Raw genomic sequence first — 16,537 nt, forward strand, 5'->3', positions numbered from 1 at the left:
GATTTCTACCCAGGAAATACGGAATGTTTTCTTAAGTGGCACATCTTCACATTTGGGATAGTGAAGCAGTGATGTTTGGGAAGAATACTGTGCTGTATTGCGGAATAACCTGTACTTGAGTGTGGAATGACTACGTTGGTGCAGTAATTACAGTTTATACCCAGTCCAGCTTGGATTACTAGTCACTGATTGGGACTTTGCTTTCCTAATCTGAAAAATCAGGGAGTAGGAGTGGGACTTAATGCCAGATGTCAGTGAGATCTCTGGCTCCGTAGATCTAGTTAAGACGTGGGAATAAAATCATCCTTTATTGTTTGGAAAATAGAATTTTAATTTGTAATTTTTTTCTCCCTGACAAGTCAGGTTGCTTGCTTTACTTTATGAAAAGACTTTCTTCTTGCCGGACGTGGTGGCTCATGCCTGTAATCCCAGTGTTTTGGGAGGCTGAGGCGGGTGGATCATGAAGTCAGGAATCTAGACCATCCTGGCTAACACGGTGAAACACCATCTCTACTAAAAAATACAGAAAAAAAAAAAAAAAGCCAGGCGTGGTGGCGGGCACCTGTAGTCCCAGCTAGTCGGGAGGCTGAGGCAGGAGAATGGCGTGAACCTGGTAGGTCGAGCTCGCAGTGAGCCAAGATCGCGCCACTGCACTCCTGCCTGGGTGACAGAACGAGACTCCATCTCAAAAAAAAAAAAAAAAAGACTTTCTTCTTACATATTTCCAGTAACCATTAAAACTTTAAAAACTAAATATATTATCCTGCACAAATTACTGTGCTTTAATTAATTGCTTTACTTGAACACATTGTTGGTTTTTGAAGTCACATTTTTTTCCTGAGTATACTACTACTATAATAATGCTTCTTAGTTCTTTTAGTGTAGAATTTTGCCTTGGGCAAATATAATTCTATTTCCCTTTGAGGCTGTCACTCATAATTTTTACTTTTATGAAAGTACATTGAGAAGAACTATATGTCCCTAAAGAATATTGAAAATACTAACAACAGGGTCTAGGGGAAGCTTTACTTCAGGAAGATAGAAGAAGGTGAAGAAACTTTTGACCCAAAGTTACGAATAAGGGTTGTACCTGAATGAATTTTGCATGTGAAAAAAACTTCACAAAACCTATCACATGCTTCTGTATTTAATACATTTCTTTTAATGTGTATCAGTTGTAGAAGATTTTGTAAGCCTTGGCATTTTTTTTCAGTGTGTTCAAAATGTTATATTTTTGGTTTAAAGTATAGGATATTTAATATGTAAGTGAATTTAGTCTTAATGATTCTGTTTGGAAGTAGTTGTTCGCTCTTGCATTTAAAAGTTAACAGCCTTGAATCATAGCTTTGCATATGCACTCAGTGTTAGTATAGTAGGACTCAGCTACTCATTTTGTCCTACTTGTTTTTCCCTCATACTATTACACCTGTCTTTGAATCATATTTTCATCTACCAGATTCTGAAAGCTATATAATTTCTAATGTGATTCAAGTAAATCTTTGTTTTAAAGATTTAGAAAACTGAGTTATAAAGATTTTTTACATCTATTTTTTATTTTAAAGTTTTATGTTATTTTTAATTGACACATAATTGTATGTATGGGGTACAATGAGATTTTTCATTACAGGTATATATTGTGCAATAATCAAATTAGGCTAATTAACATAACCATCACTTCAAATATTTATCATTACTTTGTGGTGACAACATTTAAAATCCACTATTTTAGCTATTTTGAAATACACAATACATTATTATTAACTTGGTCACTAAGCTGTGCAATAGATCACCAGAACTTATTCCTCCTGTTGGATGGAAACTTTGTACACTATAACCAACATCTTCCCTTTGCTCATCTCCCCTGCACTCCTTCCACCCAGTCCTTTGGTAACCACCACTCTACGCTCTACTTCTGTGAGCTCTTATGAAGTCTACTTCTATGAATTAGATTCCACAGATAAGTGAGATGGTGTGGTATTTACCTCTCTGCCTGGCTTATTTCCCTTTTCTAAACGTCTTCTTGTTGCAAATGACAGAATTCTGTGTTTTCCTTAAGGCTGAATAGTATTCCATTGTACATCTGTACAGCACATTTACTTAATCCATTGTTTGTTGATGGCCACTTCAGTTTTTCCATACCTTGACTATTGTGAATAATGTTGCAATAAACGTGAGAGTGTAGACATCTATTTGACATACGAATTTCAATTCCCTTGTATATAAGAGGTCTAAAGATCCTAACTGGTTTAAAGTACAAAACAAATCAAACCAAACTATATAGTTTCATGGCATCACTGGGAGTAGAATTCAAGCTGCCTGCTTGCCAAAATGCACAGCGGCTACTCTGGACTTCAGGGACACTTCTGTAACTGCCTTGGGTCATTTAGCAGCTTTAGTTGCTCTTCATGAGTTGTCATTTTAGCCTTTAAGCACTGCTTTCTTCTGAGACCACCCCGCCATTCAGCTTTGTCTGGCACTTATAGGTAGCTGTGCTTAAATATGTCTGTTATTTTTATTTTCTCTTTAGAACCTCTTGAAACCAATCATTGGAAATAAAAATAGCAAAAGCTGTAACTTTTACATATGAAACCATTAGTAAACTAGTAAACTGTAAAGACAAAATGCTACTCTCACATGAAAGCAATGTTTTTTTTTTTTTCTTTTTCTTTTTTATTTTTGAGACAGAGTCTAGCTCTGTCACCCAGGCAGGAGTGCAGTGGCACGATCTTGGCTCACTGCAAGTTCAGCCTCCTGGGTTCATGCCATTCTCCTGCCTTAGCCTCCCGAGTAGCTGGGACTACAGGCACCCGCCACCATGCCCGGCTAATTTTTTGTAGTTTTAGTAGAGACGGGGTTTTACTGTGTTAGTCAGGCTGGTCTCGATTTCCTGACCTCGTGATCCGCCCAACTCAGCCTTTCAAAGTGCTGGGATTACAGGCGTGAGCCACCTTGCCTGGCCAATGTGTTTTTAAATAATTGGGTCTGAACTGTTGAAAGATAGGCCATGGATCCTATTTTTGAATGATTTTTACCTTAATGGAGTGAAAACCTGCTCTGTGTTGTGTCATCATTCTTAGTTCTGAAAGATGACTTGTAGTTAAGGTGATAATATTTGCTATCACAGCTGAGAATAGAGAAAAACAATTCATTATGAAGCTCTTTCATTCCCTTGAAATTCTAGTGCTTTATCTATATCGGATTATGAATTTAGATAACATAAACATGTCAAGATGTGGCTCTGGACTGCTTCCCGAGATGGTACAGCATTACTCTATGTTCCATTTACTACCAGCTTGAATGTTAGAAAGTTAGGAAAGTATTAAAGGAAGACTTTAGAAAATCTATCTTGTTTTATTGTTGTTGACACATAATTAAGTTGGCATGGAATCCAGTTGACTTAACCATAAATTTGTGTGATAGTCAAGAAAGAGGGAAACTGTAATCAGGCATCTGAGGAATAGTAGCCACAAGAATATTAACAGTAACAAGTAACACTTACTTAACTGGACCCTGCAGTAAGTTTACATGTACCATCATATTATATGCTAATAATTAACTTCTGAAATCGGTGAGCTAGCATTTTACAGATTATAAAACTAAGACTTAGAAGGGTCAGGTAATGTGTCCAGAACCCTGCAGCTTGCAAACAGCAGTCCTGGGACTCTTACCAAAGTCTTTGTTACTGTTCAGACTTTATGCTTTTTAACTATTCAGCTGTGTTGCTACCTATGTCAAGCCATCAGACATTCTTTTATAGCAGAGTAACTCTGAAGCAATGAGGTAAAAGGTGGAGGATGATCATAAGAGTAGAGGGTATTGAAGAAGAAATGACAAATAATGGAAATTTTTCATGTTTCCAGAACAAGGTCATTGATCTCTAATAAATTAAAAATAAATTAAGGCCGAGCGTGGTGGCTCACGCCTGTAATCCCAGCACTTTGGGAGGCCGAGGCGGGTGGATCACGAGGTCAGGAGATTGGGACCATCCTGGCTAACAAGGTGAAACCCTGTCTCTACTAAAAACACAAAAATTAGCTGGGCATGGTGGCGGGCACCTGTAATCCTAGCTACTCAGGAGGCTGAGGCAGGAGAATGGCATAAACCCAGGAGGCGGAGCTTGCAGTGAGTCGAGATCCTGCCACTGCACTCCAACCTGGGAAACAGAGTGAGACTCCGTCTCAAAAAAAAAAAAAAAAAAAAAAAGAATAAATTAATGTTGTGGTTAGTAGTATAGTTTAAGACTCTATACTAATACCACTTTTTCCTGAATGTTCATTGTATAGCTGTATGTGTACATACACTAGTGCCCGAATCCATTTTTCCATAGCTATGGCCATTTAAGAGTCTAAAGAAAGAGAACCAGAGACTGGTCTGGCTCACATGGTCCTTACGAAATTTTACTAAGATCAGAAGTGTCATCTTGAGGACAAGGGACTCAGCATCTGGTGCCTCATTCTAAAATGGATGTTGTGAATGAAGCTTATTTATAGAAGAGAATACAAGATCCTTTTCATTACAACCCTTTTTTCTTCTAGTTTCAGCCCTTCTACTGTCACAACCAGGTTTATTATTAAAATGGAAGCCAACCTGTTACTACAGAATCTTTGCCTACCATTTGGAGATGTCTGCCTGGGGAGGTTTCTGTTCTTACTCTCAGAAGCTTATACCATCTAGTGACATTTAGCTCAATATCTTGGTGTTTGGGCTCTATATCCAGCATCAAAAATGAGACAAATATTCAGAATTAGATAAATCTGATCTATTTTCATGCTTTCTTTTTTTTTTTTTTTTAACCATATGGTGTTGGAGAGGTGGGTTGGGTATTAGGTTGATGGTGAGTAGTTAGAGATTGGGGTTGAGGAGCAGGGAGCAGTTTGCTGCCAGTGGAATCAGGGAGTCTGATAGGATTAAGTTATAAACTGCAAAGGGCAATGGTCTGTATCTGTTTTGCCCATTATATGTATCCAGAGCCTACCATGTGGTTGGGTAAATATTCAAAGGATTTAACTAGTGAATTCAGTGTTTCCACATCAATTTGTTTTTCTCATTCTGTCTTCACATCTTTGTTATAGTTGTTACAGATTTGTTCGTAGAAGTCCACTTTTTAATATCGTTCAAGCAAAACTGTAAAATAGGTAACAGATCAGAGAACCTTGTTGTGTTAAGTTCCTGGCAACGATTTAGGTTTACTGGAATTTTGTTCTTAGAGGCAGGGGATATCTTTGGGACTTAACAATTCTCATGATCTTTCTTTTGTTCACTTTTGTTAAGCCAGTTTTCTTTTTTGAAAAATAGGTTATTATAATACTGAAGTAAAGATACATGTCCCCTTCTTCCTTATGTGGTAGCTGGGGACTCAGTTCCTTACCAAACTGACACAGTTGCCCGAGAGTCATGCAAATGGATTATACTTCCATAACCTCCAAAAATGAGTCTTACTTTCAAATTAGAAATTTTCAAGTATCACCCTAGAATGAAAAAGTTTAAATTCGTAGTCCTGACTGCTCATGAAATTCATATTTCATGGTACTTTCTTTTCTGGAAGCTAAGGACCTATAGTGTGTGAGAATCCAAAAGAAATATAATATCTATAAAGGGAGTATTTTATACCTTGAAATTTGATTTTCTGTTTTTCTGTCCCTTGTGAATTTGATTTTCATTATTGAATTTCATGCTCCCCTTATACTTAATCATTTGTAGCATGGCAGAACTAAAGATAACATTTTGCCTTCTTTTTTGTAGCATAAAATAGTTTTTGGTACCAGGATGTCCTCAGAAACAAAATAGGAAAAATAAAGGATTTAAAGCATTTGAGCCACACCTAATGAAAAGGGGAGGAGGACTTCAGTTACCGAATCTAATGAAATTCACTTATACTTTTCTCTTGAAGTGACTGTATTCCAGCCTTTTATCTTTATGTTTTGTCATATGTCATAAACCGTCTTTAAAATATTTTTTCTTACCCCCACAAAGAATATATTCATTTTCTAAGTTTTGAATTATGATATATCTACTTTTAGTTCTTTTGCTTCTCTCTCGATGTTTACTCTTGGCTCTTTTCAGACAGGGTACTAATAAAGCTTTTTCAGATAAGAAATAAACATTTTCTAATGATTCACTTCAAATTATTTTCTTTTAGTTTTACTCAGTATTAAAAATTTGTCATTAGTGCATTTGTTTCATATCTTGGTAACACTTGCTTCATGTTGTAAAAGTCTTTGGATATCTCTTGTCTGTCTGAAAATTTTGGTAGAAAATTTAAAAGGGAAAATTATCTTATTTGCATGCACATATAAATTCTGATAGCCAATTTAAAGCTGAAATTTAAAATATCTTTTAGTGACTATAATGAATTAATATTGGAATTCAGTAAAAGTAGAAAATTGTCCATTTTTTTCTGCTATGATTAAAATGACTAAATGGAAAACCTCAGCATGGTTATGTTTGCTTGAGTAGAAAGGATTTTTCTGATGTGAATATATCGAATTTATTCTTTGCAACTTTGAAGTGCCATTTTCAGACACTGATGTGTTGAAAGAAGACTAGTTGTTGAATAATTATAACAAAAATTTGTATGGCTTTTAAATGTGATCAGTTACCTGTTTCTTCTGCACAGAAGACTGACAAAAATTAATTAATGTCTATAAAATGCTGTCAGGAAAATAAAAAATGCTGTCAGGATGAAAAGACCTGTATGGTAGCGGACTATTTATAATGATAAAGGAAGTGGCAACATTTGTCTAAAACATACTGATACGGATACAAATACTACGTACGAACCTACAAAGTGAAGTCAGTATTCCAGTGGAGGAGTATGAAGTGTAGTGATGTGCTAGATTTGAGGGAGTGAGAACTTCGGCTCCGCAGGCCCAGTTTAATCCCAAGTCCATCACTTACTATGTGTGACATCAGTCAAGTTACTTAGTTACTTTGATCTTCCATTTTTCATCTACAGAATGGGAATAGTAATACCTTATAAGTTCTGTTACATAGGTTTAAAAAGATAAAAAAAACCAAATTGTTGTATGAAATGCCTAGCACATTGTTGATACTTAATAATTCTGAGCTATTTCTGTTGGTAAGAAAATAGCATAGTAATGTGCTAATGGACAAATAAATTTTTATGAAAGTACAATTTTATTCCTCTCTGCAGTTACTTGATATTTTATATAGCTATAGTCTTAACATTAGTGTAAGCAGCAAAACACTCAAGTCACTGTGCAGTCTTTGTAGAATAACATGAATGTCTAACACAGGAAAACTCTGCATGGAGGGTGGGGTGGGAAGAGAAGGGAGATAAAGTTACAAATACGTGTATCCACAAGCTAAAGCCAGCTCAAATGAAGTGTTAATTATGATCAGTTATATCACATTTTTTCTTTAATCTTGTTTTGCTTCTTTCATGTATTTTGTAGTCTACTAATGCTCAAAGAAAGCCTGTGATTGGTGCCAACTTAATTTAGGAACAAATTGTTTAGAAACTGCCATCATTTTTCCCCACAACTTGGGGGAAGCATTGAGATTATTCTAATTTAGTGGCAGAACATCTCTTATAATCTCATTAGAGAACGAATTCAGGGATAAAGTTTGATAATCACTATTGCATTAATTGGCTGCTTGCTAAAATAATACTAGTTATTATTTTCTTCTGTTTTTAAAGTCACATCTGTTAATGTTTAACCCCCAAATATTAACATTTTTATTTTTATTAGAATGTATCGCAAAAAAGCACTAGATTTGGCACATGAAGACCCAGGTTTGAGATCGGTCATTTTCTAAAGAAGCTCTTTGATAATAAGCAAGCCAAAAGCTTTCTGAGTTTTTATGTTTTCTCCTTTGCATTTCCTTCCACTGAACTTGGTTTCTAGAACCTCCAAGTAATCACTAGGATGTGTCTCTTGTATAATCGTACATTATGTTTTACCTGTCCTGTTAGTGTGTGTTTTATTTGAAAGTCAGTACTAACCATTGCATAGCCAGAGTAAGTGATAGAACTGGGATTTGATTTTGGATCTGTCTGACACATTCTTAATGATACATGAATACCTGTGCCAATCCCATAGTCAGTAAATATTTGTTGAAAAATGAATGTCACATATTAGTTAGCTTTAGGGAATAAAACTGTAATGAATATGTACTCTGTTTTATACCCAGTTATATGCTGCTAATTTTTCTCCTCTTCCTTGTCTCCAGGAGAAAAGACTGAAAGAAAGGGAAGCCAGAAGAGAAGCCAACAAGAGGCAAGCAAAGGTAAGGGTTTGTATACATTTGTTTTTCCAAGCTCTATTAAGGTAGAATTGATAAAAGCATTTTATATTTTGGCAAGAACAATGCTTGTAATGTTAAAATGGAATTTAAATCCTCTTCTTTTCAATATGGATTTTATATATCATTTTTATATCATGATATTCTGGTTGTAGTCAAGCCCATGCAGCCTTCTATTCACTTTCTTGTATTCATCTGTTTCCTCTCTGGTGCAGGCTGAAAAATACCTAAGATAATTTGTTACTGAGTTTGCCTCGTTTACTCCACCACTTTTTCCCATTATATTTTGTGTCTATTAAATACAAAAGGCAGTTGACTCTGTGGGCCAGGCCTGATAGAATTTTCATCTGTATCATGTTCAGGTAGACAGCCCATGTGAACCCAACCTGATAACAGGTAACTCTGAAAGCATCAGTTCAGCTCTTAGAATCTAGGAGAAAAGCATTCTGTATCTCCCACTTTTACTATACTCTGTAGCTGATACTTTTCAGCAAATACATATGTACAGTTTTCCTCAAGTATGTATGTATAATTATAAACACCGTCCACATGCAGCTATGATTTTTATATAATGTGTTTGTCACTGAGAAGTGTTCAGCTTCTGCATTCTGAGGACATTTAGTAGAAATGATTTCCTAGAACTAGGGCCCAAAAACGTATGTCATTTCTCATGCTGTATCTCATTGTGCAGTTTCTGACTAGCCATGATTTCCTCTTGGCAGTTAGCAAAGCTCCAACTCCCTTGAGGAGGCCCTTAATATTCTTTGTCATTTTTTTTTTCCATGCTGGCCATAGCACTTAGAGAGCAAGTCAGAGGTGATAACTCATGCTATAGTTCTGAAGTGGGAAGCAATTATTCTACAGTGTAAGATGAAAAGACTGCTTATATTCAGTATTAAATATCACTCTGTCTTCAAAGGTGCCCGAAAACGAGAGCTCCAGTGTGTGCAGCCTGACTGCTAAATAAGGTGGTGGCTTCTGCATATGCTTTAAAGTGCAGGCATGAACCACCATGGCAGGGACACTAGATCTCAGAGGCTGTAGTGGGAAGGATTGAAATTTAAGAAGAAAATCTTAAATCTAATAAAAGCATTTGATATCTATGAATATTGCATGTTCAGTATAAAAATAAACCTATTTTATTTCACTAAGAAGCTCTCATTTCTGCATGTATAAATGTACGATGAAAGATATAATCTAGAGCTAAAGAAAGCCCTGTTACTGTATTTCCTTTGTTTTTATTCATGCATGTTTGTATATATCACTAAATATGGTTTATTTTTTATACTTACTGATGCTGTATGCTCAATTTTTTTTTTTTCCATGGTGGTTTAAGCTGTAAGAAATTGCTCTCACCCTTGAGCTATCCTTCTGGAAACCTCTTCTTTTATTCCCCCGTAAATTGATGTGTATATTTGGTTTTAATACTGTGTCTGCTGGGGAAATGAAAAAATGGTAAAGTCGTGAGAATCAGGCATTTTCATTGGGGACTGATCTCTGAAGTGAACTCCTTACGCCAGACTCTCCCTTCCATTTCCCACTCCCCTTCTGTGTTTGTCCTGGGTGTTTATTTCCTGACATCTAAAAAAGGAAGAAGATTTTTCTTGTCAAGAGAAGGTCTCATTTCTGTATAACCACTAAGGATCGGACTAAGAACAGAAAGAAGAGCTGACATGGCTTTGCAGCTCAGCCAGGAGCTTTAAATAGACAGAGGCTGTGTTTTATTATTGCTCTGAATAGTTTAGCTACCTCCATTTCACAGCCCTTGTCTGAGTGCTCAGAGATGGCAGCCCTTTTGTAAGAGTGATATTACCAGAGGGATCAGTGGCTGGTTTGCAGCCAGGACTCAAACATTCCTTAAGACACTGAGGACTGCCAGCAATGACAGGTTCAGGCTGACTGACAGAGCCCAAGGAATGAGCTCAAACCAACCTTTTGCACCTAGCTTCCTTTCAGATGAAAGTGACAGGGGATGAAGGCTCTCATGGCTTTTGAGGTGCCTTTTGGAAGCAGACCCAGAAGATATTATTTGGAAACATTTGGTAAAGGGACGATGGCACAAATTTCTGTGATATGTAAGGAGAAATATGATGTAAATTACCAGGTTTCTCTCAGTGTGTGTGCTTCAAATGACAGATGTGACTTAGTTTTTGAGTAAACTTTGTCTTCTCGTTGATCCTCTTATGTAAACCTAATCATTGTGTTACTTAGGATGTTGCCTTCTGAATCACTTCAGTCAGATTCCAGCTAGAGCATCCGTTTGATCCCTGAACCTACAAGATATCCAGAAGGTATTTTAATGGTCAAAGAAGGTGGTACTTGCAGACTTAATTTACCAGGAAATGTAGTCATAGCTGTTTATAGCTATTTTAAGCAATCACTGTGTAGAAACTGAAAGTGTAAGAAAGGGAGGACTCACATAGCTGTCTTTCTACCTTGTTTTGTGTTTTGTGCAGCAAACATCATTTTATTATACAAGGAAGGATATAAAGGACACAGTATTTGTGTGTGTGTGTGTGTGGTGGGGGCGAGTGTTTGAGTGAAGTTTAATGGAATTATCTTTATTTCCCAGAAAAGAGAAAACTTAATGTGAATTTTCAATTTTAGAAATGATGATTACTGGTAACCTCTTCTCTGGCATATTGAAAGTATTTCTAAGAAAAATTGCTTTAAAGTGTGAGTAGGATAAACTAAAGTTGGAATGGACCTCTCAGGAATCTGATACGACTTTTTGTTAAAAGATAGATCTAAGTTCTGCCTAGATTATGTTATGTGCAGAATTGGAAATGGAAGATAAATACGGAGCTGAAACTGTTACAAAGGTTTGCTGGATACCTAATAGTGGTTTGGGAAATATAGGTCTTTTGGGTATCAAAACTTTCTTTAGCAGAGAAATCTTTGAACTGCACAATAGAATTGTTTTTACTTTAGCTAACAAGATGTCATATATTCTTATGACCTAGAGATTTTAAACTAAGATCCAGAAAAATACTTGTAGCAGTGATCAATAGACCACATTGCTTTTTGGGTTCAGGGAGGTTACATAATCCTGGAATACAGCTTTACCTCATTATCTAGCTAAATTTCCTTTTGCTTTGAGGGTCGCAAGTGCCAGTAGGAGTCCTTGGTCGCTGGAATGATTTTGTAGAAATGTAAGGAAAAGGAACAACAGTGCCAAAACTTGGGGAAATAGATCCTCAGAAATATCTCAGTACTGTGCTACTTTTGAAAAGAAAGTGTGATTTTTATTTGTTTGTTTATTTATTTATTTATTTATTAAGATGGAGTCTTGCTCTGTCACCCAGGCTGGAGTGCACTGGTGCGATCTTGGCTCACTGCAACCTCCGCCTCCCAGGTTCAAGCGATTCTCGTGCCTCAGCCTCCCGAGTAGCTGGGACTACAGGCGCCCGCCACCACGCCCAGCTAATTTTTTGTATTTTTAGTAGAGACAGAGTTTCACCGTGTTAGCCAGGATGGTCTTGATCACCTGACCCCGTGATCCACCCGCCTTGGCCTCCCAAAGTGCTGGGATTACAGACATGAGCCACCCCACCTGGCCAAAAGTGTGATTTATTAAACAAAAATCTGAGCTTGATGAAATTGAACACTGACTGTGAAGGAGCAAAGAGTAGGAAAAGAGCTCAAATACTTAAAATAGTTAAAAGTTGCTTTGACTGTATTAAAAATGATGATTATAGTTCGTAGTTTTTAGGTGTGGGGAAAATTAATATGATGCCATACATTTCGAGGTTGAAGTTTTATAGACGTTGTACATTTTTACTTGTTTTTATTTTCTGGTTTGTATTGTGTTTTTATTTATACTTAACAAATAGTGGTTTTAGGTAACAGTTTCTTGAATACCTAAAGTAATCTCTGTACTAACAGAAAAGTAGTGTTGAAGTTAGAGCTCTCAGAATAGGAGGTCTGAAGAAGTAGTAGTTATTTAATTTTAAAACTCTAGGCTGGGTGTGGTGGCTCATGCCTGTAATCCCAGCACTTTGGGAGGCCGAGACGGGTGGATCACCTGAGGTGAGGGGTTCAAGACCAGCCTGGCCATCATGGCAAAACCCTATCTCTACTAAAAATACAGAGATTAGCCGGGCGTGGTGGTATGCGTCTGTAATCCCAGCATACTTGGGAGGCTGAGGTGGGAGAATCACTTTAACCTGGGAGGTGGAGGCTGCAGTGAGCCGAGATCATGCCACTGCAGTCCAGCCTGGGTGACAGAGTGAGACTCTGTCTCAAACAAAACAAAACAAACAAACAGACCAAAAAAAAAAAAAAAAAAAACACCAAAAAAAACCCAAAAACAAAACTTGAAAAACTCTAATAGACTTGAGAGATGCCCTGGATTGACTCTCTAATCTACTGGTCTTCAATGACTTTTTCTCTGACCGAACAGTAGTTTCATAAAGCAAAGCTAACTTTATTCGTTTGATATTTTGTTCTTCCTACTTTTTTGGTGTTAAAATATCCTTTCATTTATGAAATAATACTGATAATTTTTAAAAAGTCTTATTGTTTGGCAAAGTAAAAACCCATTTCACCTCTTTAAAATCTTTTTTGAGCTTTTTCTGATCCATGAAATTGAAGAGCGAGTGTGGCAGCCACTGATCTACTCCAGTGGTTTTCAGTATTATATTGAGAGACCTATGGACTCTCCTCTCCACCCCCCACCACCCCCGCGTGAGAGAGTTATTCGGGCAGGGCTCTAGGGTTCCATTTAGTCCTCATCCAGACCAGCTCAACTTTATTTTCCTTTTTACATTTTGAGCTTCCAGGGAAGATTTTGTTTGAAATACTGTTTTCCTTAAATGTATACATACATAGCTAATACTTTTAAAGTACCCAAATAAGAGCTGAAAGCAAGTGAATGACTTGCCTGATGTCACAGCTTCTTTGGTGGCAGAACTGGTATATGCCCTCAGGTCTCCTGAATCTTCATTCCCTGTTGTTGTTTATTGTCCTATGCTCTTTCTGTATGTTGCTTTTTTTTTCTTTTTCTATGCAAAAACAAATGTCATCCATGATCCATGATCTAACAACTAGTCGTAGAAAATTACTAATAGCAAATACCTTTAGTAAGGAAAGAACTCTGGGCTGAGGTCTAAAAAGCAGGCTATGTCTTACAGTTTCTGGGTGGCTGGGGACATGCCATTTATCTTTCTGGGCCTCTTGTCAGCATGTGTAAAAGGTTACCCCTTTCATGAAGGTTTTTCTGACTCTCTCACATCATACGGGCTCCTGCTTTTGGAACTACTCCCGTGGTCCCCTGTGTAGAGCACCTCCAATAATTACAGCGCTGATGTGGTTGCACTTCTCTCTGTCTTTGGCTCTGGCTCTGGCTCTTATTTTCCTTTGTATTCCTATCGCTCATCACAGTGCTTGTCGGCTGAGGGCAGGCTTTCTGGCTCATAGTTGGCCATCTCCTTGTAAACAGGGCTGAGGTCACTCATGTTTTACCTTTTATTTTGTAGACGAGGAAATTGAAGCTTAGGAAGTTGGAGTAACTTTCCCAAGAATATCCAGCTAGGAAATGGCAGAGCCGGGATGCAAATCTGCTTTATATGACTCTGAAGCCTTGACTCTGAAGCCTTGACTCTGAAGCATTAGGGCCATAGGTCATTTCCGAGGTAGTCAAGAATATTCGCATTCGAGAGTCTTAAAAGCTGAAGCAGAAGTTGCAAGTAAATATTTCTTCTCCTGAAATTGCTCTCCTTATCCACAATTAGTTCTCTTTTACAAGTGGCTACATTAGGAAACAGAACATTAAGAAATAGAACAGAACCGTAGGCAGATACAGATTATTGTGCATCTCCTATTAGTTACTATAAAATCTCACTGGAATCCCAGCAGCTTAATTTTTTTCTTACGGATGAAATATTAGGAAACATTTACCATTACTTCCAGCCCATGAAGACCAGTTAAACATACCATATTCTCGTATCTTCTTGATTTTTAAATTGTATACACATTTTCCCTCTGCCTAGGATATCTTCTCCTTCATTGCTTTTTCTTCTGAACTGTTTCCGTTTTGAAGCCTTTTCTGCCTCCTTCAGGCCGACTCGGGAAATTCTTCCCTTCTGGACCACCGGACTTCGTGTACATCATTCTGCTGTGTTACTTGGTGATTGTCTCTCATCACTAGACTATAAACTCCTTGAGAGCAGCAGCTGAATTTTTTTCATGGTTGGCACATAATAAATGCTCTGTAGATATCTGAAGCAGTGAAATGCAACTATATTCATTCTTAAAGTTAACATTTTACATGTTAATGCTATACAGTAAATTCCCATTCTGCAGACTGGATGTATCTAACACACTCAGCCCTTTCCAAGTTGCTACTTCCCTTCTACCCCATCTTGTGTTAAACAAATCCATGAATTTGTATTAAGGTGATAGATTCTTAATATTAAAACAATGTAGTAAACTCCATAGGCAATCAGAATTCCATTAGAAGACTTTACACATGTCCTATTTGCGAAGAATTTAATGAATTCTTAAAGGATGAGTTGTCCTAAGACGTGCATATTGATTTTGTCTTTCTTCCTTCCTTTTATCTAACTTCGAACTCCTCAAGTTGCATATGGAAAACTGAGTATATTCCATATGCAATACATATGTACTCTGGGTGGTAAAAGGAATAGTCTAGGGTAATTTGATATGTTGATTTTCACCTTGCCTGTCAACTTTGGAACTGAATGTTCATGGAAGTTGTGACTTCACTCTGTAATGCAATTCCTTGCTCATAAATATCTGTTGATTGACTGAAAAAGTGGGTCCTGCTAAAATTTCTTCGTTGACAGTATCATGGTGAATGTTGCGTTTGATGCCGTTGAACGTGAGTAGCCTGAATAATTGTGACCTTATTCAAATGTGGTTAGATTGTAGGAGAGCTAGCACTCAGATCCAGGTCGGATTGCACTCCTTGACTGTGCAGTGGGTGTTAAGGATGATCTTAAACCTGTTCAGGGCAGCCATTAATTCTGAGAATAAGAGGAAATTTTTCAGGAAACAAGTCAAACCTGTTGTTACACTTGGAGTATTATACGAGATTCATTTAAGGCAGAATTTTAATGACTTTGTCAGAATGTGTTTATTCTAATACTTCTTAGAGAACTAATGTTTGGTGTTAGAGTCAGAGTACTGTTTCTTTTATTAAACTTGCAAAATGTACTAACCAGATAAAACTTGAGGAAAACAGATTCATAATAAATTTGAGTAAGGTGTTAGAAAAAAAGGGCTATGTGTGTATATATCCCTTTGTTTATGTTGTAGAAAATAGTTGTATTATTAATAGTCTGCTCAGTTGGGTGGTCATTTAGATCCTTTCCAATGAAACGGCCTAAACAGTAAATCAATCCAGGTGATGCCCTTTATACTTCATCATGGTTTATTCAGCTTGTGTCAAGTTAGAGATAATTTGACATTTATATACTTGAGTTAGGGATTTATAGGCACATCTAGCAGAACAAATTAACTGTATTTGAATCATTGTGGTCAGTTTCATTATGTGGCTGAGTCTGTTATTCCACTGGTTACATGCTCTACTATGTAGAGAACTGTGTATGTGGGTATGTGTGGATGTGACCATCATGATTGTGGAGACTGATACTTACAATCATTTGCCTATATTTTTGTATGTATTAGCATTCATTAATGGTCTAAATGATGGGAATTCTTTTGACTGTTAGTAGTCATTACTGGCTGTTGTAAGATTATATCATCATGATTTCTGATATAGTACACAAAAGTCTCAAAGTTGGAAAAAACATGTAGATTCTTTCCTCGTTTCTTCTTCTTCCTAATATTTTGCTTCATAACTCAGAATCCTGTTGCTTATGTGAAGAAATAAAGGCAGGGCTAGAGAACTATTGTAAGACTTGCTTTTAGTAATTCTCAGCCTATGGTACAAGAATCTCTGTGGGTTTTCCATGTTGTTACTAGGAATTTCTGAAATTCTCAGCATTGACTCTACAGTGAATAAGTTATCTATACCATACATATATATTATCATTCCTTAAAAGTATGTAAAGGCTATATTAAGATTAACAAAATATGAACTTGTTTGTTTTGCTAAATTCAGAGTAATTTTCTGTCTTGTGTTTTCTTAAATGACATATATCACTGTAGAATTATCATCTTGTAAATAGTTTGATGTTAAACGTCTTCCTCTACTGAAAAAGATTGAGCGCACTGCCATATGGTATGTAAGCAGAAACAACCATACTCTTAACACTTAGTCAAAATTGAAGACAGTCAGTCATAGGGA

General features: G+C 36.8%; 1 protein-coding gene across 1 annotated transcript in view; it reads left to right on the plus strand.

Annotated features, from left to right (window-relative positions):
• Positions 1-16,537, plus strand: part of DDX10 (DEAD-box helicase 10) — a 277,131-nt gene that overhangs the window by 177,201 nt on the left and 83,393 nt on the right. Inside the window, exon 16 of the mRNA XM_025358098.1 lies at positions 8,194-8,250. Coding sequence (XP_025213883.1) covers positions 8,194-8,250 — 57 coding nt within the window. The remainder of the gene's footprint in view (positions 1-8,193; positions 8,251-16,537) is intronic.

This window comes from Theropithecus gelada, chromosome 14 (genome assembly GCF_003255815.1).
Source record: "Theropithecus gelada isolate Dixy chromosome 14, Tgel_1.0, whole genome shotgun sequence".
Classification (NCBI taxonomy): Eukaryota; Metazoa; Chordata; class Mammalia; order Primates; family Cercopithecidae; genus Theropithecus; species Theropithecus gelada.